The sequence below is a fragment of the Dermacentor andersoni genome, chromosome 9 (assembly GCF_023375885.2).
Source record: "Dermacentor andersoni chromosome 9, qqDerAnde1_hic_scaffold, whole genome shotgun sequence".
Classification (NCBI taxonomy): domain Eukaryota; kingdom Metazoa; phylum Arthropoda; class Arachnida; order Ixodida; family Ixodidae; genus Dermacentor; species Dermacentor andersoni.
Genome location: NC_092822.1, coordinates 77167416 through 77194726, shown reverse-complemented (window position 1 = coordinate 77194726; position 27311 = coordinate 77167416). Strand labels below are relative to the sequence as shown.

General features: G+C 45.9%; 1 protein-coding gene across 2 annotated transcripts in view; it reads left to right on the top strand.

Annotated features, from left to right (window-relative positions):
• Positions 1-9097, top strand: part of LOC126527826 (A disintegrin and metalloproteinase with thrombospondin motifs like) — a 104039-nt gene extending 94942 nt beyond the window's left edge. For both annotated transcript variants that reach the window (XM_055069242.1, XM_055069243.1), the window contains exon 9: positions 8924-9097. In XM_055069242.1, the coding sequence (XP_054925217.1) occupies positions 8924-8965 (42 nt within the window). In that variant the 3' untranslated portion in view covers positions 8966-9097. The remainder of the gene's footprint in view (positions 1-8923) is intronic.
• The last annotated feature ends 18214 nt before the right edge of the window (positions 9098-27311 follow it).

Below are 27311 nucleotides of genomic sequence, written 5' to 3'. Positions count from 1 at the left end.
GTAATTCGTACGTATGACTGCGTGAGACGTTACTCTTTCTGACCCGGAATACATTGCTCCGTGCACCGTTATATTGCTGCTTGCGATCTGCGTCAGCGCCGGAAGAAGCATGCATTGCCTCCTGCTGGTTTCGTTCAACCTATTTACGTCCCCATGGAGGCATTTTTCCGTGGGGGCCTCAACGTGCTTGGCCCTTTACCTATTTCCACAAGAGAAAACAAACGGATTGCAGTGGCAACAGATTGTGCAACCAGATATATCATTACACGAGCAATTCCAACCAGCTGCCCTGAAGATGTCGCCGACTTTCTAGTCTACGATGTAATCCTACACCACAACGCCCCACACCAGTTACTTACAGATCGTGGCCTTTACTTCTTATTGAATGTCCACGATGATCGCCTGCACTCCTGCGCTAGTGAGCACAATGTCGCTGCACCATCCTCAAACCATCCTCGCCATCCTCAAACGAATGGCCTCATTGAACGGCTCAACCGAACGCTAACTGAAATGCTTGTGATACACGTTTCCGACAATCACCACGACTGGGACATCACTGTACCATTTATCACCTTTGCTTATAATTCGTCTCGTCACGACACCGCCGGATTTTCACCGTTATAACTTTTGTTTGGGTGCGAACCTGCATTGTCCAGGGGCACGTTACTTCCCTGCAAAGCACAGCCCCAACCCCTTACGTCCCGACTAATCGCTCGTGATCGCCTTACTGTCTCGCAAGGTTGCCGAAAGTGCCGGTTCTATCTTCGGCACCGAGAAGCTCATTTTTACTCTCGTGTTCTAGTGCTCGAAAAACTCCCGAAAACTCCTGTCGCATCACTCTGGTCCGTACACGATCTTACGCCTACTTTCTGACTTGACGTAAAAGATTGCACCGTCAGGTGAGCCTTCAATACCTCCTGCTATAATCATCGATGTTGCCAGACTCACGCCCTATGTACCCACCTTAATTTGTACTTCATAACCTGTACCGGCGCGGCGGTAGCACGCCGGGAAGGTGATATTGCTGGGTAGAGAACGAAGAAGGCAGCCCTTGATTATGCTTGGCTTGTATTCTTAAGAGACGTGCACAAATGAAAACTCATGTGGTTCACGCATTCCTCCAGTTGGGATTAATATTCGAGTTGAAAGAAATCGACTCTCAAAAGACGTGGTGCTAAAGATGGATGCGAAATTACTACACATTTGTGCGTTTGTTGACTGCAAAGGAAAACGCAATGATATGTGAAGGTTTCATATCGAGTGCTTGGGCAACTTGGGCTCCAGCTGCATCCGTGTAGCAGTTCCCGCCATAAGCCGCTTGTGCTTCCACTGAAATGGGGCAACATTTTAAAAGCCAAACAGCGCACGCCTGCATTACTGCTTTTAGATATATATAGCCTGGCCAAGCCTGCGTCGCCCATATAATCAGCGCAGAACTACAAGATTTCGAACTCGCCGCTGTCCTGCCCGGTGAGAAAAAAAAAACTGTACAGTTATGTCTACTGCTGAAACAGCATATTTCCGCCTCGATCAGCTGTGAAAGATAGTGTCTCAAAAGCGCCACATGTGTCGCTACCAGAGATAATCTCCATTTCTTACTTTATGTCTTATGGAACTGTCGTCAACTCAGGAAAGGCAAGCCTTGCTTCACACACAGAATCAAACATGGGTTATATAAAAATGCGCGAAGAAGAATACAGCGTATCAAATCACCTTATTATTCTAGTGCTGCTTCTGCTTCATGCAGCGACATATATGGCGTTATCTATTTAAGTGTACGCTGAAAAATCTGCCATAGCAAACGCCACAATTCTGTCACGTCATCTAGATTACTTGAATAGTCGGAGGCTACAACCTGAAGCTTTTGTTGGTGAATTAATAACGTTTCTCTCATTAAGTTTGTAATCGATCACTACTGAGCAGATGTCACAACTGTGGAAGTTAACTTGAGCAGGAATGAAGTATTATCTGTTTAACAAATATCCTGCGCTAGACATGTTACAGGTATCAGTTACGGGAAGTACATCCAAAAATTATCTGGCAATATCTATCGTAGTTCCAGTCAATATTTATCACCAATCCTTTTTCTGCCGTTCACAGAAATGCTAACTGCTGCATAAGCGCATTTTGCTGCGTATTTTGAAGCCAATTGCTTTCCGCTAGTGTTTATCGCAAGCACCATCGTAGGTGGGTACCAGAGATGTATTCGTCTCGGTGGTGCTGTGCCTCGAGCTTCGGGAAGTATGGTACGTGTTTCTTGTCCTTGTGTTCGCTGTGATTGTGTTAGATATGGCCAGAATGCACGTCTTGTTCTTTAGCGAGGTATCTCAATGTTTATGACATGACCGTGTATCTTGCACAGCGGAAGTAGTCCGACAAGCAGCCACGTGGCCTCGGTGTCTTCGGTTACCATTGCATTCGCATTGTTCTTGCTAGCGCGCTTATTCTGCTTGAGGGTTCGAATCTAGGCTAGTTGGCTTTTTGTTCCATATGCCGAACAGAGCAGGCAAGAGCTCAAGACGGGTCCTGTTTGTATGTCTCTCGTCCAGCCGTTTGTGCTGTTCGTTAATCGCTTAATGATTCAATAAACACTCGTGTGCGCTGGTCACAAATGGATGAGCCCTGTTATTAGAAAGCTTTCACACTTACGTCAGCTACGCTGAAAATAAAGGTTTAGATTGTTCTGATGACAGATGCTGCAGTTTGGGAAAATATTTACCGTTCATGGTGGCAATTCGAGACTCACTGTGAGCCTTTATAAATGGTTGTTTTAAAATGTGCACGAGCAGCCTGCGATCGCTCGTCAAAACTTGTCGAGCACCAGAAGAAAACTCTCGCCAAGCTTGGCGTACTACACAGCAAATAGAAGGACAAAATTTTATACCATAAAAATCTTAACATAGGTTGGTGACGTGCTTATCGTATATGGTGCCGTAGACTGTGGTCGTGTAGACGATGTAGACGGTGGTGCCGCGCAGCGGCCAGTTAGAGAAATGTTTCGCGGATCATCGGCACGGCGGCTACGTGGAATTATTTGTGCGCGTATTGGCGTCTCTTGGCAACGTTCTAGCGCTACGATATCTCGTCCGCTCACCGTGAAAGAGACATCTGAAAGGAGCAAAATACGATTTATGGCTTTGTGCACGAACTGAGCCGCCAAGGAGAAGACAAGCCTTCATTTGAGTTTGACGGAGGCACGTCTTACACTCTAAGAAAAAAAAGAAGTGACCTTTGCTTTATTAAGTGAGAAACCGCAATGTCCCCTGTGTTCGTGTTTAAATTGAGCAACTTTCCTCCGTCAATCATTGGAGGAACGGTTTTTCCCTTCCAAAACCAACATGGCCGACTCCAGGCAAGCGAAGCAAAGCGATGGATGCAACTAGGCCTACCAACTGTGCCAGTTCGCAGCTGGAAAACAACGTACGCGTTTTAAGCATAGTGTGCGTCACTGATATTTGCAAAAAAAAAAAAAATTCGCTAAGTTTTCTTTGGCACATACAGCGAACGAGGTGCAAATACGACGCGATATTGTAGCGGTAGATTGCGCTCGTCTGCCACTCTTATCACTCGCCGTTCACGGCCGGCTGATCATGTGAATAACGTGGGCGCAGCGTCGCTCTAACCACTGTCGAGCCCGAAAAGGAATGGCATAGCTAGAACACCGCGGCGCTGAACTTACGTAAACGCAGGGATGTCCATACATCAATACGTCGCGCGCGCACACACACACGCACACTCAAAAACACGCTTATGTGGATAGATGAATGAATGGATGTCACGAGCGTCCCCTTTGGAACGGGGCGGTAGGTTGCGTGACCAGGCTCTTGCTATTGTGCTGCCTAATGCCCTACCTAGGTTAAAAAGGAAAAAAAAAAGCACTATCAACCCCCAAAACCAAATTTCCTGACAGCCTATTGCGAACTTTGCTTTTGTACGTCTTCGTTTTTTGTCGTTTCCCTACTTTTCTTCCGCCAATCTTCCAATCGTCTGCTACTAATCTCTATTGCGGACATGTTCACTTTTCCTCTGCTTTTGCTGAACCCAACGGCTTCAAGGAGGCCAGTGGTGCCTAAATCGACACCTGGGCAGATGTCTTCACATTCTACTAAAACATGCTCCATCGTTTCCCTAGCTTTACCGCAGCAAGCACATGCTTCATCTTACTTATATCTCGCTTTATAGGTGATTGTTCTAAGGCATCCCTATCTCGCTTCGAAAAGTAATGATCTTCCCTTTGAGTTATCATAAATTATTTTTTTTCTTATTTCGTTTTTTTCCCCTTTTGAGTAGTTAGTGGCAGGTTTCTTTTCCATTGCACTTGTGAGAATATTTCAGCCTCTCTGACTTTGCGCTTGACGTTATTTGTTGCTGTGTTGATCACCCTATAAGCCACATACTTGCTGGTAAGCTTCCTAGTGCTTTTCCTCCACTGTTCAGCAACAAATTTCCACAGAATACTTGTTTGGGTATAATCACCTGATAAGCACGCCAAATCCACAAACACATCTTAATATAAAACCACAATATACTAACTGCATTTGGCTAGCCACTAAGCCTTTGACTTGAAATCCCTAGTGGATGGCGCTTCGATGACCGCTGACGTTTACAATATGGCTCCTATTGAGATCGCTTCAACGTTTTCTCGCCTAATTTCATACAGAAATGACAAACAATCTGCTATTCGCGGCGTCCGGACGCCGCTGCAAAGCGGGTACGTGGGAGCCGGCGCGCGTTGTGCCAGCGGCTGCCAGCGGCGGGGCTTGAGGCCGGGCGTATAGCACAGGGATGAACCTGGCCGGGCGCTGAAGCCACCGCTTTCCAGTAAGCCTTCGAAATCATGTTTTACATTCTTGTCCACAGACCAAAACTATTCGGCCACGTGGAGGTCGTCGTTCGCTGTTAGAAGCTGCGCCGCTACGTGTGATTCGTAAGGATATAGCGGTTGAATGAGAGCGGAATGTAAATACTAGCATAGCATCCAAGGAGGCTATGATGCAAGTTACTCGCCGCGATGTCAGGGTGCTACTTCATACAAGAACTAAACATTACTGACCGGGATTGACGTGACTGGCCCAGCTCACCATAGACGGTATCAGAAAACTAACTGCTGGTGTCTGTTTTGTTATCCATCTCCAGGAGAGTCATGGTAACGAGGATTGTTGCGATACAGTCTGCTAGGCTACAACTACTATAACCATAGCGTAAATACAGCGGCGAAAGCGTAACCGTTGCGACAAGTGACCGTGAAGGATAGCTCCGGCTTTGGAGTATGCCGTCTCTCTCCGACCACCTCTACTGCAAAGCCGCGTTTGTGCCATGCTAGCCGTGCTTACTGATAGAGCGAGGATGGTTTCGCTCCGTACCGACGTTAGAGTTCGACAGTGCTTGCAGCGTTCTAAATCCCGGCACTCGAAACAGTCCCCAGTGGTGCCGTCACCATGTGTGTCCCATTAGCTTGGTCTCCCGTCCACGTCTGGGCATATCCGTTTGTCCCATAGCCTTGTGCCTCTCATTAGCCTTTTCATACTTGCTAGCTTCAATTGTCAGTCTACATGTTATCTCCGAGCGTGTCTCCTCTTCTTCACAGACGCCGACAGCTGTATGTACTAAGCTGTCACTAGGGAGTAAAACCTTTTTTTTTTTGCAAATTTATTTTCGGGATACTTCTTTGTTTGTACGTTTGGCTTTACCGCACATTTTAGGAAATACATCATCTGTTGTTGGTGCGCGCTTCCCGTCTCTGTGGTGTAGTGCGCGCTACGCGATACCTCATGGAGAAGCCGCCGCTGGTGGACGGAGACGCAGACGAACCAGCAACTAAGTGACGCTGCATATACAGCTGTATATCTGGTTGCATGGTACACTCATGCGCCTGCTTGCTTTGGCGGCAGGGTTTGTGTTCCATCTATGGATTTGGCGGCGTCGCTGGCGGCGGTGATGCGCTCACACCGCTCGGCTAGGTGGCGACGGCGCCGGCCAACTTATTTTGCTTTGGGTTTGAAACCGTCGCGTATAGGGCTTCAAAACAGCCATAAATGCATAGATTTGATATAGCTTAACCTTCTCCTCATCCTAGTTTCACGCATCAAAACGAGAAAGGCCGCCTGATATTTGCGGCGTCTAGGCCGAGATGCCCGAGTACGGGCTCGTCTCGCTGTGCGTCAGCAGCTGGACGCTGCTTTCGAATTGAACTAGTCTCTTATTGCAGCTCCCTTTCGAGCTAGAGCTTTGACACCGATGGTCGCTTGTCATGAAAGGTTTAGGCCTCAGGTTTTGCTACTTACCATTACTTTCCGTCGAAAAGAAGTTATTGTAGCCGATGTTCGGTTCACCAGCTGCGGCGACGCAAGATACGCACCCAAAGAAGAAGCGTTCCTTCCCTTTTGATTGCCACAAGAGGGCGCGACAAGTCAAGTGCGTGTGAAGGATGAACGCAGAGAGAAGAGAAGTGGTTCTTGTGGGGAAGGAGAAAAGGCTGGCGCTATTTTCTGCAACCCATGCGGGAGCACGGCTCAGCGCCAGCAGGGAGGAGGTAATGGGGTTAAAAGAGAGAGAGGGTAGGAGGAAGAAAGGTAGATGGTCGTAGAGATGGAAGCGAAGTAGTGGCCGATCAGGAAGCCCGAGGTAGTGGGATGGCCGTGAGGCCATCCGTCTTTGTAGAAATGTCCTGTAGTCTCGCCGAGAGCCCCAACGAGTCGAGCTACTCGACGACACTTAGGAAGGCTGGTAGCTGATTACGACAGGAGAAGGGGATATCTTCCTGTCGTGAACATGGGAGCCCCAGGCGGTGGAACTCTTGCAGAAGTCGACCGCGGTGCTGCAGGTGAGCAGGGCAGGCCAGCAGGAGGTGCTCCAGAGTTTCTGGTTCACCACAGGAGGCACAGGCTGGCGAGGTGGCTTCCCCATGGCGGTGCCCGCGGGCCTGACGAAGGAAAGCCTGAGAAACTGGCCTGAAGGAGGAAAGCCGTTGGTTCCTCCTTTCTCGCTAGCTTGTTCTTTAGAGTGTAGAAAGGAATGGGTGTTTAAGGTATGCAGATCGGGAAGCCTGTGATTGCGTCGACTTTGTAGCCCAAGACTTCTTCAGGAGCGGTATCGGCGAGCTAAATGTTACTTATTGATAATCCTTCACGAAAGCAAGCACATTGGATCCCTACGGCGTTCCCCCCACCACTACTAAGACGATCAGCACGGCATGAAAAGACACGCTAACAAATTTCCGCCTATTCTCTACGACGCAATAAGGTTCGCAGGCTTTTACGGCATTGTAAGTTTATTATTTGTAGGAACGTTGTGCAGCATTGGGTGGGTTTCATGCGCCATGCAGCAAAAACAAACAATGGGGTAATTTTGAGTGGTGGTCGTTTGTTTTAACAAGCCACGGCAAATTGCAGCAATTTTTACGTTCGTTGGACTGTTTTTAGATATGTTCCCCTCTAACCTCACAGATTACAGTATCTGCTACTGGACTTAGTTTTTATAATGCTAGTTGTTCTGTGACGTGGCTTTGAAATATGCTGTGGCTGCAGAATGCGAGGCCTGTTATGAGTGAAAAACTACACACACAGATATATTTATATACATATATATATATATATATATATATATATATATATATATATATATATATATATATATATATATATATATATATATATATATATATATATATATACTATAGCCGGCCTTCTTGGATAAAATAAATAGTAAATTAATGCTGGACGAACAACTAGGTGCTAACGCCAGCTTGAAGACGGCGCAAGAATGCTTGGTGTGCCTTTTTCTTTTTCCTTTTCACACGTTTCGAGGGGACCCACCATGTCTTCTAAAGACAGAGCCTTTGTAATAGGTAGCGACATTGATACCTGCTTATGTAGAATAAGAACGACACCAGTACAAACTGGGCGTGCTACGACGACGTCATGTCATGCAGTCGACGATTAATCTTTTTGGCAGCCATGATTGATAACCACACGCGCCACTTATAGGCCGTTTGAAGTCCAAGTTTTTTGTTCTAGACAGCCCTGGCAGTTATATTATGAGTAATTTTATTAAAAAGGCTGCGCTAATTATGCAAATTTTGCTTCCACATGTTGTTTATGAGAGTTGAGGGACACAGTCTTCGCGAGCAAGTAGAATAAGCGAGTACGGCAAACGCTTATTAATCAAATTTTCACATTTCCTGATTGTTGGACTGCTTACATTACAAGCTTGAAAACAATCGTATTTAAAGACAACTCCATTTTATACGACACTTCAAGAGCGTTTGTATTTCAAGGTATTCATAACCAAAGTTAACGCTGAGCAGTCCAATTTCCCATTCAGAAGTGGGAGTCTCAATACAAAGGCGCTTTTGCTCATGACGTCGAATGAAAAGAAGGTGCTTAGTCAGGCTCCTCGTGTTACAGTGGCGAGAACTCAAGTTAAGCGAACCGATGCATTCTGGACACTGACGCGAGCACCACAATACAGATAGTATGCTGCGTGTGACGTCAGTGCATTGCTGTCCAAATAAATGAAACTACGCGACATGCAAGGCATGACATCAGCGCTTGCAACGTCAATACCGCCATTCTGGTAAAGATACAATCAGCGTTCGATGATGTTGTGGGCTGCTGCTTCCTCCGTCTCCATCACTTCTGCTCTTCACCTTGGCGCGCTGACCCCATCGTGGTTCCTTGGGGCATATTTAGTCGCCTGATGCCGTCTGACGATCAATCAGATGCTACAGATTTACAAGCAACCTTCAAGCATAACAGGACCAGTCATACTGCCATATTTATTTACATAATTACTGCCAAATGGTCATAACAGGGAACTTCATAACAGGAAACTTTGGAGAACTTTTTTTATTTATTAAGCTATTTATTGCCCATGCGTTTGTTGTGTTTGTCATAACGACATTTTCACTTCACTTAACTTTCAGGTTTGCGTGCGTGGCAAGTGCGTGCAACCTTACGGACGATAACCGCTGCACCTAATCAACCGTATTTATTAGGCACTGAACAAATCTTTTCTTCCGCACTGTACTGAACAGAGTTCTCCGAAACCCAATAAGTTGAACCTTTTGCACTGGACTTATTAGAAGGAACACATCAGACTCAAGGGAATAAAATGTGCGTATCACAATCTCATATTTGTCCCGTGTAAGTTCTTCATAGTTTCTTTGGCAGTATGCACTGAAACCTACTGTTGCGATATATGGCACTTAGCGATACAGTAGAACTGAGCATACTTCTAGAAAAAAGTTATTTCGAAACAAAGTTATCACATGCATTGTCATAGAATGCCACGACGGTGCACAAATAGCTGATAAAGGTGTTGCGGAATTATCATCCCGAAATTAAACTCAACCAGCTGTTTTGTCGAAGTCCAGATAGAAATGGAAATGGAATTGTAATGAAGAAGCCTCGATTCCACGGATGTTCGTTCGCTTTTTCCCTGAAAGCATTCTATGGGCTAGGATCTCTTAAGGAGTTTTCTTCATGATATCTAGATCATGAAAACTCCACCTTGGTAAAGTTGCTCCTGGTGCAGACGTCAAACAGATGAAGTCCGGGAGCACAACTCAGTCACTAGATCCTGAGCTTAATGCAAGGAGGATGGCGTATGACGTTATAGGGCCAGAAGCTGGTCACCAGCATGAAGGGCCAGCCTGAGCTGCTCTGTTTGGAGACCCGCCGTGGTGCCTTAGCAGTTGTGGTGTTGCGCTGCTAAGCATGTGGTCGCTGAACTAAACCCCGGCCGTGGCCGCATTTCGATGGCGTGAAATGCGAGAACGCCCGTGTCTCGTGCATTGGAGGCTCGTTGAAAATTCCTGGTGGTCGAAATTAATCCGGAGTCCTCCACTACGGTGTTCATCGCAAGCATATCGTGGTTCTGTCCCGTAAAACCCCAGAATTCAGTGCTGTGTGGGGAAAGAAAATTTGCCTCACCTCCACTTATGCGCTTAGCGAAAGCTGCGTATCTTGTGAACAATACATGGAGAGATGTGCAACGCGTATGTTTTGCCGTTTCAGTGACTGTGATTGCTCAAAGAAATGCACTGACAGCTGTTACCTTAAAGAGAAAATGTTTATAGGCAGAAACGGAGAATGAAACTCTAAACTGGTACTCGATAGAAATGAAAACTTGTAGTCAGGCCATGTTGAGGAAGTTCATGGCCATCAACTTCATACACACGGAAACACATACACAGACAAGGTAAAAAAACACGGGACAGAACCAGAGGCTCAAAAATACGGATTTTAATAGTTCCCAGAGTCTAAACTGCGTTCGCCAGTGATGCGAAATACCTTTCCTGCAGTGGCAACAATTGAACATATGTATGCCTGCTTGTTTCTTGCCCTATAATATATTTGTCGTAAGGCGTTTGTTCATTCCGTTCAGAGTCTTCCCTGATATTTGTTCCCAAAGTGCACATACATGAATAATAAATAAAACGTTTTCAGGCAAAAATTTGCCTCCATCCTGGAGAAATTTGTCACTCCCCTTTTTTGTAACAGCTAGACCATTTTTTGGTCGTATAGCCACATCTCACATATTATCTGCATTAATTGTGCATTTATGTGAATCAGTTTGCAGTTTAATTATACCGGCATGCATGTAATACATTTTTGTTGTACCTTCAGTTGTCGTAGTTTGTGGTGGTTGTTTTGTCAGATGTGCTAGTAAATATTTGATGGTGCGCTGGAAATTACGAAGTCATTCGGTGACCTTCGGTAGTGCTGGAAAAGGAACTTGTAGATGGCTTTCGTATGCAAGTCCACGTCCGAAAGGGTACGTATATCCAAACACGAAAGGATAAGTATATATAAAAAAGGTATAAGATACTGTAAATTAGTACTTAGTCGCATAAAGTTGTACTTATCGACGAAGCGGGTCAACACCTGGAGTTCCTTGTTACGTGCAGAGCCCATAGCCTCATTGACTTATCTCAGTTATGATTGCAGCCCAAGCATCTGTTGCAAGCGTGGTCCGCTGTTTTTGTAAACGACACCACCACAAAGATGAGTGGGTGGCAATTATTGGCTTGCCTGAAAGATGGTTTAACAATGGTTGTTTATCTTGTTTACAGTGCTGATGCTCAAGAAAAATGCAACTATGTGGCTACAAGTATTAAGAAAATACAAATAAACTGAATATTGTGTCTTTTAATGTGCCAGTTGCAGCATATTCGCACTTCCCGGTTTTTTCTGTAACCGTTTAGACGAGCGTTACTTCATCCACTATAGCAGCAATCAGCAGCTCTTTCATAACATTAATTGTCGCAGCGATTAGTCGCAACCAACAACCATAATGGCTGTTTTGCTGTTTACTGTGCTAACATTCCTCAACTGGACAACTTCATGAAATAAACTGTTTCGGAGGTCACTGTCACAGAGAATACTGACAAAATAAAACGGCTAACAGAGAACATTCGCCCACTTCTACAAACGAAAATGCACCACGTTCACGGCAGCGGTAATTACCGCGGGCATTAGGTGAAAATTTGGAGATTTCGATCACAACAGTGGCCATTTCTGGGAAGAGGCGGGGTGCGGCTAGACCTGCCAACATGCATCATTACTTGAGGCATGCAGGAACTAGCATAATAATGAAATACGACTGTTTTTTTCTTCACGAAAAGCAGGGAGACCATCACAGTCACTTTAAGTGTTGAGTGGAATTCATTTACTTCAACTAGGCCTGCGAATGAAGTAAACTGTTTCATGGGGCGTTGCAATGTAGTGACCATTTCGAAAAAGATTTAATGAGTAATTTTACACATGGTGGTTATTTAACAAACATTATGGATATAGTAAGGACTCACCAAGTACTCCGAGCATTTTCTTTTATACTTCCACATAGCCCTGGTGTACGTGTATTCCATTTGATTGCAGGAACAAATGTTTGTGTCCTTGCTTAAACAGCTAGAACTGCAACAGTGGAATAACTTTGCTATAGCTGCATTATTGCGCAGCACTGCAATCTGAATTGCTGCTTATTCACTGTACCTAAGTTGATAATTCAAGATTTAGCAGCCTCTCTATAAAACCATCATATAATATAGAGGAGAGGCAGCAGGAACAAGGCAGTTAACTATTTGGATTTTGTGCTTAGTTTATTTGTCAGATAGGCGAGAGGCTGAGCGGCTTCAAATATACATCAAACATTCGGCTACAATAACACAAAAAATCTCTTTATTCGGCGACATTCTGGAACTATTGTGTATTATATTTGCAAACAATGATGTGTGTCCGACTCAACACTTTCCCTTGAGAGGACATCATAATTTACCCACTCAGAATGCCCCACTGCGCTCTCGACAAATCCTGTAGAATGGGCATGCCCACTTCGATTTCAACATGATACATAGATATATAATCTCGCCTACCATATATGTTTAAACTACGCCCACCTGTTATTATAAGGACTATTATATTTCTCGAATTGACTGAGTGGCTTTACTTTCCTTGTGCGAGTGGCAAAGGATCACTGGTGATGCGCCTATTAGCGTATAATCCTCCTCAATTGGTATGTCCGACTGTGACACAATTGGTAGAGAATCCCTACATGTTCTTTCATAGATGTGGTATTTTTCTGTGCACAAACCTTCCACCACCAAATTTTACGCATTGCCGTTATTTGTGAAGCATTTAAATAGACGCTTTGTACGTATAAGCTACGATTCGCATAGATTCCAATATCGCTGCTGGATTTGAACTGTTGATGTTCTTTCTAAAGAACTTCCCATAAACCACCATCAAAATAGAGCACCTCACACGCTTAAAACAAAAGAAAGACTTCCTTTAGTATATCTGACACGGCTGGTACAGATAGCTCCTAAATGTACCAGGAGGCGATCATCATTGAAACAATACTATATATCGATTTATTTCACCGGTGAATACCTTAGAATGATACTCTTTTCTCTCAAAATCTTAGTTTACTCTGCTTTATTTTTGCTAGATCAATATATACCTCTTAAAAGAAGGCTTCACGCCGCACCATTGCACTAAAGTGAAACAAATGTGTGAGGAACATCGTTTACGCGGATATACAATGCTACCTTTGCGGAGTGTAGCAGGAATTGGCAGGTGTTAGAAAATTTGTAATTTAGCCTTTGAACAGTGAGCTTGTTCTCTTCCACCTCATCCTCTACAGTCTAGTATTGTCCCTCTCCTATATGAAGTTTTAAACATAGGGGCCCGGAATATATATGAAGAAATGTTCTTGTGACTGCATGCTGCATAATCATGAAACGAATTTGTGCAAATGTTCCAGAGTTTTCGTCGTTTGACTAACGCTTGTCTGCTGTAGAATTGCAATGGTCCGCAAAAAATGGCCGTCTTATTCAAGCAATCAAAAGCTTCGAAGCGGATTGTTGCTTGCAAGTAATCTGTCAACTTGAGTGCGTGCTCGTAAAGACTGACTGCCTGTGATTGCGCTAACCACGTACCCTTGCTTGACATATCACATTACCATACTAGCGTTTATTGGTCTTGTAACCCATATTAGAAGAACATCGGATTTCCTAACACGCACTTTGTAATGCACATATGCCGCGTGTCTGTCTCTTTATCTTGTCCCAGTCTCTTGTGCTCTGCTTGTGGTACAATGAAAACCAAGAAGCCGAAGGCTCTATGCATCACACATTTACGCTACAGAATGTATCATTCTGAATAAATAAAACAAGTTGGATATATACGATAGGGTTCTATAAGTGTTCAGTTGTTGGTTCTTATTCCAGGCCGTTTCACATTGCCGAAGCGGCAAACGTGAACACCGAATATTGGAATATTTTGGAGAGAGAGACAGAAAAATGGCAAAGGCAGGGAAGTTGCGCAGACGGGAAGATCCGGTTTGTGACTCTACGCTGGGGAGAGAGGGGAGGGTAAAGTGACGTGAGAATAGAGAAAGAGAAAGAAAGCGAGCACAGGTACATCATCACGGTCGGTCACTGTCACCGCATACAATAACAGCACAGCACAGTAGCACTTGTAGCACTGTAAACATCAGTTCAGGCTACAGCCGCTTGGCCAAATCTGTTGTCTTTCAAAACTGCAACAGAGCCCTCGTTGCCCTCCGCTGCGATGGCTATAGCCGCAGCCGCAGTGATAGCCGCACTATAAGATAGTTTCCTCTGTTAGCGGTCTTTGGTCCAAGCGCGCTATCGTGATAGCGGGCGATCGTGCCTGTAAATTGTAGCGAGGACAGTCAGAGAGAAGGTGTCGAAGAGTCTCCTAGCTACCGTAGTCATCACACGAGGCGTCATCGGCCCATCTGATCAAAATACAAGTTTTGTAAGGGGCACTACTAGTCATATTCGACAATATGACCATATGACCATATGACGACAATATGACCAATATTACCAGGGTAGCTTCGCGTCGGCAGAGTCTAGATGGGATGCGAAGGTAAAGAGAACAGTCTAGGGGGTGCAGCAAGTTGCTTTGAGAACTCCGTCTTCCACATGGAGAACGTAATAGCCCTGGTGAGTATTCAAAATTTTCTAGCAGCATCTGTCCTTGAATAAGGACATCGACTATTCTCTGTTGTCTTTAAGAGCTGCCCCAGCAGCGTTATCAGCGTGCTCGTTACTATGATGCCGCAGTGAGTTGGAAGCCGCTGAAATGGGATGTGGTGTGCTTTCTCAGCCAAGGTATGAATTAGTTCTCTAATCTCGAATGCCAGTTTCTCGTGTGGTCCACGCCACAGGGCTGTTAGTAAAGACGGTGGTGCTGCCATCGAGTCTGTGAATTAGGACCGTCTGAAAATGACGAGACGAAGTGCAATGCGAGAGCTCCAAGATCCGCAGTCGTCGATGTCGTTGGGTGACACGTTTTGTAACTGATAGCGGTGGCTCTAGCTGGGAAAATAATGACTCCAGAGGTACACTAGAGAGTTAGTTACCCATTTGTACAAATATGTACGTAGTCGGCCTACCTCTCGTGCAAAAGGATCAGAGTTGGTTGATGAAGAGCAGGTGATGACAGCTCAGATTTTTTTTTTTGGAATTCTGGTGCGGTGAAGTGCGCTGAAGGTCGAGTCAAACACCATGGAGGAATCGATGGCTTACATGCGGGGGACAAGCTTAATGGAAGACGGGTGTAATAATCCGAAATCATAATAGCGAATGATGCCTGTGGCCTTTCTGACTGTAGTATTGGGCCTAATGTGCACTCGTATTGGTTGGTCTCGAGTGATTGCAATAGTCGTCACTGTTGACGTGCATTGAGGGAAACCAAGACTCTGAGATCCCAAGCTTGAATAGCTTGTAGAGCACGAAGCTTTGTCATCAAGTGTTGGCCAATACGGGCAAACTGTGTCTCACAAAGCCCAGAAAAACAGCCCTTCACAATGCCAACACTGCATGCATGGACATTCCCCATCTTTCTGCCGAGAAACTTGAAAAGCTGGGAGACTGCTGTCAGGCGCTGTTTCAAGTAGGTAACGTGCGGGCTTCATGAGAGGTCTCTATCAATAATTACGCCTGAATTCAGTGGATCTTCCCATACGAAATAATCTGACCATTCACAGAGATGACATATGGTGTCATTAGTTTGCGAGTGAATGCAACCAGCGAACATTTCTTTGACGAAATTACAAGACTTTGGTTGTGGAGGTGTTAGCTGTCACAGTAGGTGATTTGTGAATTGTTTGGCGTATCTGAGGACGTGTCGCGCCTGGAGTCCATACGCAAATGTCGGCGTACAATGATATATTTGCCGCTGCTGCCAGATGTTAAACGATACCAATTTTTGTGAGGCTGAATAGGTTGGGGCTTAGTAGTCCGTCTTGAGTAACGTCTTAGTAGGTGTAGTATCGTGCGGTTTGACTATCACCGGTGCACACAAAGAACGATCTCAAAAAACGGTAATAAGAATTCAATCGCAAAACTCGACCACCTAGGCCTACCATCTCAAGAGCATCGAGGATAGCCGCGTGAGATACGTTACCGTATTGCCCCCTGGACATCCAAGAAAAAAGCTGCAGATAATATTTTGTATGACTTTTGATACTGGACATACGTAGCGAGACCAACAGCACTGTCCACATATGAGCGATCTCGACCAAAACCAGCCATGCAATTTGGGAACATCTTGTAGTGTTCCAGCTACCACTCCAAGCTGGCAAAGATCATCTTTTCCATTAACTTTCCCACACAGCTGGCAAGCGCTGTTGAGCGGTATGAGGTGAGTTCAAGTGGGGACTTGTCTTGCTTCAGGAGAGGGACCAGGCAGCTTGTCTTCCATTTTTTCCGGAACCATGCCATCTTACCAGGATCCATTGTAGAGATTTAGTAGTTCTCTCCGGGCGCATTCAGTCAGGTTGCACAAGGCGTGATATGATATTCCCTCTGGTTCTTGGGACGAAAAATGCCTGCATAGAGCAAGAACCGCCTCAAGTCTCTCCAATGTGAAAGGAGGATCCATGCGGTAGTCACGCGAAGCGGGGATGTCACTGGGGCAGGAGAGTCTGTGCTCGTTGCTTGGCCAGCGATTCTTGCGGAAAGTCTTCTGTAACTTCAGCATCCAGACGCTTTAGGAAGAACGCCAGCCCTTTGAATGGGAATCGTCGTTCAGGGAGAGAACGCAGACCCCTCACGTTTCTCCAGGCATGGAAAAATGGCTTCCGGATGTCTAGTGACTGGCTTAGCATTGTACCACGTCGAGATGCTAATCTATCCATAGGAAGCTGGATTTTATTTTGTATTCGCCTGGCTGTTCTAAGCTCATGCATATATTTTGTACGTCGTTATCGCCGCTCTTCACGGCGACAGACTGTGCGAAGCCGCTGCAACTCTACATTGAAAGTCGTATGCGTAGACGAAACCGTGAGCGTGCGCATGGCGTCTCGCATCGCACACTTATTTCTTCTAATCAAGAGGACAAACCCTCTTCACAAGCATCTTTCATGGCAGAGGTAAAAGTAGTCTAGTCTATTAATCGAGTGGTGTTCCGTGGGATGGACCTAAGCAGCCCGTAAGTTTTGATATCCAAAAACTATTCAGCATATCGTCTGAAAGAGCTGGAGACGATAGCTAGGTCAAGGCAGCTGCCATTTTCCACTCCTCACAGGAACTTTGGGCTGCCGTCATTCAGAAGTCAAAAACCATGTTTGCAGGCGAAGTTTGCTAGTCTTTGTCGTCTTGCATGGGTCCTTGTGCTTCCACATGTCATATAGAGCGCATTAAACAACGCGATTATGACCCATGGAGCAGACACACAATCAATATATTTGTTATTTTAATCAAAATTACATGAATGCGATGTATAAAGTCCTGCAAGTGTAAACATTAGTTTGCCCTTTTTAAATATTAGGCTTCGAAAGGTGGAATTGTAATCGTGAGGGTGAATTGACTAATGCACATACCTGAGTTCTCCACGAATGAAATCGATTACTCTGCCGCATGGCCAGTTGTTGCGGACATAACAACTTCATATTCCGACAATTTCACCGGTTTTGATATGTTAGGCTCACATATCACGACTATTGGGAGCATATTAACATATAGAAACTGACGAAAGAATGAAAGGCGTGACTTCAGTCATCTTGCATTCCACTGGATGACTGACGCTGCCTTGACTTCATGAAAGGATGGGTTATGGTTGGCGATCACTCTATTCCAAAGATTCAAGCATTTGGCTTAAGGTGCCCGTAGTACGTTCAGTGCACTTTGAGCAGGCGTGGTCCCAAGGTTCAACAAAATTGCTCTAATGGCATTTATGAGGAGATGAAGCATTGAAATTAGTCGACAACCTACTTTGGATGTGTGATCAGTGGCCGGAGTAGGCTCCCGAGTGGGCTTAACAATCTGTGGTTCTTTGGGAAGCTGCTGGCTCGTAAGCACACCTTTCTTCTGGAGAAAGATTCTTTTCAGCTCATTTCTCGCGGTTTTCCGCCCTTTTATGGCCGGACTGGAAAATGTGAGCGCCACAATGTGAGGGCTACAATGTTTTGTGTAGCTGCCTTTTTTGAGGACGTTCGGTAACGCCGACACCGGATCGTTTCTGCAGCCTCCCTGCGTGGCGAATTGTCACGAGCCATTTGCTTCAAAACTAAGAGCGCTTTCTGGATGGGTGGGCAGTCGAGGCACCATGACATGTAATATTCTGGAACAAGCTGACTGCAATAATGAGAAAGTGGAAATCATGGAAATTTCGCTACCATTTATGGGAAAAGCGGGATTTAACGCCCAGCCATGTACCGCCGCTGCCAAGGCAGAATCTTCATGCTGTTCAATTGCTGCAGTAGTGTCGGTGCATCCTCGTAAAAGCAGACTGTTTGGGTTTGTGTTCCCTACCATTAGAATCCGATGCTGGCAGCACTGTCTAGAATACTTGTCGAATCAATCCAGACTCATGGCTTCGAAGCTCGAAAGGAACAAAAATGTACTCCCTTAATGAGTCGATGGATAACCCCTAAAGTGTATATCAATATGTCTACGGCTGCCTGTACGGTGCTTTCCCAACCATTTGCTTTCATGACTTTGCTTTCATATTCACCCCTTAGTTTTCATCCAGAACATGTTATGCTTCGGGCAAAACAGTGACCGAATGCAAATCTACTCGTTTCATTTAGCAGCTGAACCTCAATGATAAAAATAGCCTGATTCCAACCTTACACTTATGATTTCCAAAAAGAACGTATGAGTGCAATGTCTAACAGTTGTCGTTGTTAACCTTAAAGAATATACACTTACAATGAAATTCAACACAGAACTGATGCCAACTTGATAGCCTTTCCAAGGTACCACTATGTCACAGTTTTATTGTTCTTATTACAAAAAATAATGACTGTTCAGGCATACTGTTTCTAAAGGCAGTCTTTGACGCTTACTCATGTTTCCACTCGCGCGGAATGGATCAGGGAGGTAGAGGCGTCAGCTTGCTGCCGGTGGTTGGTGGGAAACACTTAATGTGCAGGTGGACTCATGTTTCAATTGTGTCGTACAAAAATGCCGAAGCTAATAGCCCAAGTTGGTGCGACATAAATTAGGCCCCCCTAGTGATGGGGGAAAGGAATGGGGAGACTGCTTTTTATTTACTTATTTATTTAATTACTTGAAGCCATGGCAGAAAATATCATGGCAGGAAGTACAGGGTAAGAGACAAGTGTAAAAAAAACAATGCGGCTGCAAAGTATGTAAATAGTGTTGAACCGCAACTTATATACAGTTACTTCAGTGTGTTTGGCAGACAGTCTATAGACCCAGACTTTTTATGGACATGTCTATAAATTATAAAGGAAACGGCCATAGCTCTGTAGACTTTATAAAATCGTTGTAAGGAAGTACGTTATACGTATGCGTATACCAACATAAACATATTGTTAATAAGGGTGGAGTGCTTCATGCACTCCATCCCTAATAATATTAAGAAATAATAATTTCAATAGATGAATTAATATATATTGTTTCAAGTCCACAGGTGTACTGGAATCATTTGCGAACGGCGCATGCGTTGACGAGGAGGCATTGATGTATACGCAAGGTACAAAATGTACGTACAACCATACATTTTGACCGCAAGAGGACAATGCCACTGACTGTGGGGATGTCTGTGAAGTACAAACGAAAGACACATTTGTGATATGCACTGTGCATATATCTCCAGGCATAGCCAAGTATGATATCAAGAAGTTCATGACGTCGCACTTTTGAGTGAACTACAAGGTGTTTGTAGAGCTTCCTGACGATAGACCTTCATGTATTGATACTGTGCGTAACACCGTGACCTTTTATTCAATGGCGGGTATATTTGTCACTACATTCCTGCTTAACTTAACCAAAATAAATTACTGGTTCGTAGTGCGAATGTTTGTGCAACGTAATAACGAAAGAAGAATCATGTATAGAATATGATAAGTATTGGTGGGGTGACTACGCGCTCATTTTTCAACAAACATAGCTGCATTCACTGTATAGAATTAGCGTCCGAACAGTATGGATCGGTGCAGTGGCTAGGCGGTTCGTCAGAATGTGTGCCGCCAAAATGTCCATCTTCGCAAAGGTATCGAGATACTCAATGACGGACACAGACACATGCACCATCGTTGAGTCATGGCGTCGGTGTGCTGCAGCCAAATAAATAAAGAAAAAAAAACAGGAAACCTGGTTAGACTCCCAGAATGTGCCAAATAAAACGCCAGCTCAGGTCATACAAAAATATATTTTATACACCTGTGCTAGATGGCAATGCAGTACACTCAAAAGTTTTACCACCTCCAAAAACAGACGTACTAGAGGACAATGCCATGCAGTCAAAAGTTTTAGCGCCTCAGGAAACAGATGTACTAGATTGCAATGCAGTGCACTCAAACGTTTGACCACGTCAACATACTGATGTGCTAGGTGAGAATGCAGTGCACTCAAAAGTTTTAGCACCTCAAAAATATGTACTTCATGAAAATGCAGTGCACTCAAAAGAGAGATGTAAGAGATGGCAATGCCGTGCACTCAAAAGTTTTGTCACCTCGCAAAACAGATCTGCGAGATGGCGAAGCAGTGCACTGAAAAGCTTTAGCACCTCAAAAACCATGTACTGGATGGCAATCCAGTGCACTTAAAAGTTTTACCACCTCAGAAAACATATGTATAAGATGGCAATGCAGTGCACTCAAAAGTTTTACCACCTCTGAAAACAGGTGTGCTAGTTGGCAATGCAGTGCACTCAAAAGCTTGACCACCTCAATAAACAGATGTGCGAGATGGCAATGCAGTGCACTCAACAGCTTTAGCACCTCAAAAAACAGATGTACCGGATGGCAATGCAGCGCACTCAAACGCTTTACCGCCTCAGAAAACATATGTTCAAGATGGTAATGCGGTGCACTCAAACCTTTACCACCTCAGAAAACATATGTGCGAAATTGCAACGCACTTCTCTCAAAGCTTTATCACCTCAGAAAACAGATGTACTAGATGGCAATGCAGTGCACTTAACAGTTTTACCACCTCAGGAAACAGATGTGCTAGATGACAATGCAGCGTACTGAAAAGTGTTAGCACCTGACAAACGATGTACTAGCTGGCAATGCAGTGCACTCAAATATTTTACTGTTTCAGCAAACAAATGTGCTAGATGGCAATGTAGTGCTCTGAAAAATTTTAGCATCTCACAAAACATGTATTACATGGAAATGCAGGTCACTCAAAAGAGATGTGCGAGATGGCAATGCCGTGCACTCAAAAGATTTACCGCCTAAGAAAAGAGATATGTGAGATGGCAGTGGCTAAGGTCCTTTTATGAGGAGACGCGGGTGACAATTATGTTGTCATGCGAGTAACTCAAGGTTGAATGCAAATGTATGCAGGCAATCGCTATTATTTCACATTTATCGGTATTCAGGCTGACTTGACAAGCTAAGGAAGCAGCTCTTAGTAACGCAATGAAGATCTTGCCGATGAACGGTTTTATGAGCGGGTGAGCCGATTTGATGATAAATAAGCAATCATCTGCAGCTATGCGAACAGTTGACGCAATTTCGAAAGGCAGATCGTTAATAAATATTACAAACAGCGAGGGTCCAAGTGCACTTTAATGTTTTTGCACGGGATTTTACGCTAGCTTACAAAGCACTTTGAAAGAAAATGATTGTTTTCTGCAGCTCAAATTAAATTTAATTGCGTTAGCATTCGGAAGGTACTTCACGCACTTTGCGGGGGCTATCTACGTATGTATGTTTGTATTTATAAATATATATCTCTCTGTACCTATCTATCTAAATTGTTCCGAACCGTTTTCCCGCCTGCGCAGGTTTTTCGGCAGCTACGCTAGATGGCGCAGAGTGTTTTTATGTAAGCGCGAAAGAGTATTCCTGCTGTAGTACACGCCTCATGCATACCTCGTTTCGACGATGGCAGTAAGATCTGCCACTGTGTGGTTTCTACACTAACACACTGCCATTGGCAGTCATCGTGAGATGGATCCAGTCGCCATGAATGCAATACGTTGCTACTGTTCATCGCGTGAGTTTGTCTTTCTGTAGTATGAACAGTTGTAGCACTTTCTAGCCTGCTTTAGACAGCAGTTCTGTGAAACTGACCCAGCGAGAGTGTTATTCGGACGATGGACAAAGGTTGACTAGAATATTTGTTTCTTGAAGGCTTTTATACCATGAGGTGTAACTGCCGTTTCTCCTCTCTTCCTATGTGCAATCATGTATTTCAATAATATCATTTCAATTCTATTTAATTAAATTGATGGTTTGTATAACATTTCTCGCTTTTTTGCTGTAATACCTGTATTGGCGAAATTTGTGCCTACGTCGTACAAGTGTTATTGTTCTAATAAAATGTATCGTAAGTATGGAACGCCATACGCAAAATCGAAATTCAGTGAGGGTGACCCTTTCAGTCAGCTTTGCCTCCTCAGCCTGCCAAACGTTTCTCGTTCGCGTATTTGCACTCAACCTAATTATATTTTCACGCTTGTATGGTTACGTGAAGACAGAATATCATTGGTAACCATTTTACATATGCCTGTAGGAGAGAAAATACTAGCCGCTGCTTTTTTTTTACAGGTATCAGAGCGCTATGCTTAATGTTTATAACGTCGCATGGTTGACCAAATAATGTCTATGAAAAAGAAATCGACAGTGGCTTAGCTCGGCTATGCCAGGATATACATAGCGAAAGCTAAGGCATAGCATGGTTAGCCTTGGTTAATCTTGATTGGAAGTCCAGGTTAGTCTGGTTGTCTAGCTATGTTGCGGCGTTCAGCCAGTTTCGGCGCGCTGTTTGTCTGTTTCCTAGGCGATTCCTTTCCTCCTCATCTCGTTCCGATGTCGATTCCAGGCATCCTCTTGCTTATCAGAATTGTCACCGTTCATACTAGCACCTCAACTGGGGTTGCGGCGCACGCAAGCTCTCCTTTTCAATCTTCCGACATGTTATCAGGCATGCGACGCAGCTGGCGAAGCGAGCGGAGGCGAGCGCAACGACGAGGAACGTGGAGTGACGTCATACCAAAAGCGGCGGCGAAAAGGCGCTGCGCTGCGGCGGAACGCCTGTGGCTCTGTGCTACTAGTGGCGCATGCGCAATAGTGACTAAGGAGCAAGATACACAGAACTATCCACGGCGAGGCGGGCGTTGCGACGTCATGTGCCTCCTCGGAGCACCGCCACGGGAAAATCGCAAGTTCGCGGCCAGTAAAGCTTTCGCTTCAAAAAACGCAGATAGGCTTCGTCCCCAAGCAGGTTCCAAGAAATATTTCTTTAAAGCGAAGCTTTCTATGTCTCACGGATTCGTCCGTGAATGCCGAAAACGCAATGCAAGAAGTCCAACTTACACATATGCATAGAACACTCAGTTTACATTCGCAGTACCGCACCCGCGTCGACTGGCCATCCGGTTGGGGCCTGATAAAGGCGCGAAGCGACGAGCTCAGCAGAGTAGCGCATGCGCGCAAAGTTCACTGGAAGCGCAAGTTGCGTCTGCTAGGCATGACACGGACATCACCTCTGTCGCGATTAAATGAGTTTCCCTGCCTATCAGACACACCAAGTGCACGCTAACATCAGCTGATTTTACGATGTCGAAAAAAAATAAAGCCCCTTTCTTAAAGAAAGTGGTTGAACGCCATGCTACCCGGTCGAGCTGTATACATGGCATTACACGCACCAAGCAACGCATTCCTGGCCGTGACCATGGCCGTAGGTGCAGCGCATGGCAGAAGAGGAGGCTACCGTACGCGCACGTAAGCGCGAACGCGATCATGCCCGTAAGACAGATCCCGTGTGTCGGCGAACGGCATGCAGAAGCGTGGGAAACACTTGTGCAGCCGAGATGCCTGCTGGTCTTGTGATCGTCAGCGGAAACGTTCCTGGCAGAAACCATGAAGACGTTAAAGCCACATATTACGCCGATCCTCGTGTGCACTGACTTTAACATCGATGTGTTGAAAGATCACGGCGAATGGATCGAGAATTTCATGCCAGATCGCTACTCGCTTAAACTGAAGACGCTACAGAGACCCACCACGCAACACTGTTCCTGTATTGATCTCACGTTTGCAAGCAGGCTGTGTCACGTTACGATAGCAGAGCCTCTGAACGTATCACACAGCGATCACAAGCCAATACTGTGGAAGTGTATAGTCGTCCGGGAAAGTATGAGTGCGTGCGTGTAATCAACGCCTACGTGATCTAAAATAATAGCTATGCAGCTTAACAAAACGTGTCTTCATTCAACTTCAACGTTCAAAAAATAGAATCCTCACCAAGCAATCAAATCGCATATGCAAAGCATCGGGTCCCTCAGCATTTCTTGGGTTCGTTGTGTGGTCGTTGACTTTGACTTTGATTCAGTTTGCATTGGGGGAAAGCTCCGCTTTGAACCATCCTTCTTCAAGAAAGGGGCTTTGTCTTCTTTTCTGTTGTTTTTAGAATTATAAAGGAGATTTATTGGGGTTCGTAGCAACCGCCGGTTCTAGGATGCGCTGAGCAGTTCGTGAGGTCGAGCCTCTGCTGCGTGCTTGATGCTGCCGATGCTGCTGACTGTGTACGCACGTTCGTTATCTTCCTTACAATGGCCCCGCGGAAATAAAGGAGCCATCCTGGTGACTTAGTTTTCTGGAAGGGCGGTAGAATGGTGAAACGGCTTGAGACGCTGAACGGGAATGACTTCGCGGTTACGACGTCGCATGTCGGACGGCGGCGTGAGCGGCTCAACCAGGTAATTAACGGGCGATGTTCTCTCGAAAATGCAGTATGGCCCGTCGTACTTCGGAAGGAGTTTTGAAGCAAGCCCAGGCGTGCGGTGTGGCACTAACAACCAGACGGGAGCGCCCGGGAGAAAAGTGGTAGTCGAGTTCTGGGCATCGTGAACGGCTATTTGACGGTTCTGGTCGTCCGAGGTGATTCGGCGGGCCAGCTGGCGACATTCCTCGGCGTGTCTGGCGGCTTCCGAGATCGGCAGGCATTCGGATGGGTCCGACCGGTAGGGCATAATGGTGTCGATTGTGTGTGAAGGATGACGGCCGTAAATAAGGTAAAAGGGTGAGAATCCGGTAGTGGTCTGAGTCGCGGTGTTGTAGGCGTAGGTGACAAACAGAAGAACTAGGTCCCAGTTAGAGTGATCAGGTGAGACATACATGGCGAGCATGTCACCAAGAGTTCGATTAAAGCGTTCCGTGGTACTGTTAGTCTGTGGGTGATAACCAATGCATTTACGATGAACAATAGCGCATTCAGCTACCAGTTGTTCGATAACTTCAGATAAGAAGGCGCGGCCTCTGTCGCCTAAAAGTTCACGGGGACCTCCATGACGAAGAAGAAAATAGTGAAGTATGAAACTGGCGACCTCCTACGCTGTAGCATTTGGTAGAGCAGCAGTCTCCGCATAACGGGTTAAGTGGTCTACCGCAACGATTATCCACCTGTTGCCGGTAGAAGTCAACAGAAGTGGCCCGTAGAGATCTATGCCCACGCGATCAAAGGGTCGGCATGGGCATTGTAAAGGCTGGAGTTCACCCGCGGAGTAGTGCGGTGGCGCTTTGCGGTGTTGACACTCATGACAATAGTGGACGAACTTTCGAATGAAATTGTACATTCTCCGCCAGTAATAGCGGTGCCGAAGTCTCTCGTAGGTCTTGAAGACTCCTGCGTGGCCACACTGAGGGTCGACGTGGAACGAGGAGCAGAGTTCTGATCGCAAGATTCTCGGCATGACGAGCAACCAGGTGCGTCCCTCTGGGGCACAGTTGCGTCGATATAGTAGCTGGTCTCGAATCGTAAAATGTGAAACTCCTGCGTCACGTACGCTTCTGCGTACGTGACGCCGGAACTTTCGACGTATCCGAGAGAAGGTCGAGCAGAGATGCAGTCCAGGGATCATTACGCTGCGCAGCAGCAATAGTGTCAACGTCCAGAGAGGATAATGTGCACTCGTAGGAGGAGTCGTGACTGTCCTTCAAGGGAAGCGGCGATCGGGATAGCGCGTCAGCGTCGGAGTGCTTTCTCCCGGAACGGTAAACCCCGCGGATGTCATATTCTTGGATTCGCAATGCCCAGCGGGCAAGGCGGCCCCGTCAATCTTTGAGCGTCGACAGCCAACATAGTGCGTGGTGGTCGGTCACTACGTCAAACGATCGGCCGTATAAATATGGGCGAAACTTGCCAAGCGCCCACACAATGGCCAAATACTCCTTTTCTGTAACGCTGTAATTGGCCTCCGCCTTGGTTAACGTGCGACCCGCGTTGCGACGAGGTATTCTGTGTGGCCAGGTTGACGCTGTGCCAATACAGCGCCAAGGCGTACACCACTTGCATCGGTATGGATTTGGGTTAGCGCTTGAGGGTCAAAATGGCGAAGAATGGGTGGCGTCGTGAGAAGACGGCGCAAGGTTGTGAAGGCATCGTCACACGCTGGAGACCATGATGAGAGATCTCTAGCGCCATCAAGGAGATGCGTGAGAAGCGATATAATTGACGCAAAGTTTCGAACGAATCACCGGAAGTAAGAGCAGAGGCCGATATAACTGCGTAGCTCTTTCATAGTGGTAGGTTTTGGGAACGCAGTAACCGCACGTAGCTTCTCGGGATCCCGGTGAATGCCCTACTTTGACACGACATGGCCTAAAATTGTGAGCTGACGAACAGCAAATCGACACTTCTTCAGGTCAAGATGCAACCCGGTGTTGGCCAAGCAAGTGAGTACGTGCTGGAGGCGGAGCAGGTGCATTGCGAAATCAGGGGCAAACACCACAATGTCGTCAAGATAGCAAAGACAGAGTTTCCATTTGAGGCCACGCAGAACATTATCCATCATTCATTCGAACGTAGCAGGTGCGTTGCAAAGTCCGAAAGGCATGACGGTGAATTCATACAAGCCGTCTTGTGTAACAAAGGCAGTTTTCGGGCGATCGGCCTCTGCCATCGGAACCTGCCAGTAGCCTGACCGCAAATCCAGCGAAGAACTCGGCTCCCTGCAAACATTCCAGAGCATCATCGATGCGTGGTAATGGGTAGACGTCCTTCAGCGTGATCTTGTTCAACCGTCGAAAATCAATACAGAAGTGGATGGAACCGTCTTTTCTTGTGACGAGAACCACGGGAGAAGCCCATGGGTTTGGGAAGGTTGAATGACGCCTCGACGGAGCATGTCATCGACCTGGTCTGCTATGACGCGACGTTCGGTACCGGACACGCGATATGGCCTTTGTCGCAGCGGTGAGTGAGAGCCAATGTTCGACCGTCAATGCACGGCCAAGAGATGTTTGCGCAACGTCGAAAGAACGGCAGAAGTGCTGCAGGATTGCGAGAAGTTGAGATCGCTGCGAATGCGTCAGATTTTCGGCGACGAATGGGCTGAACACACCAGTCCATG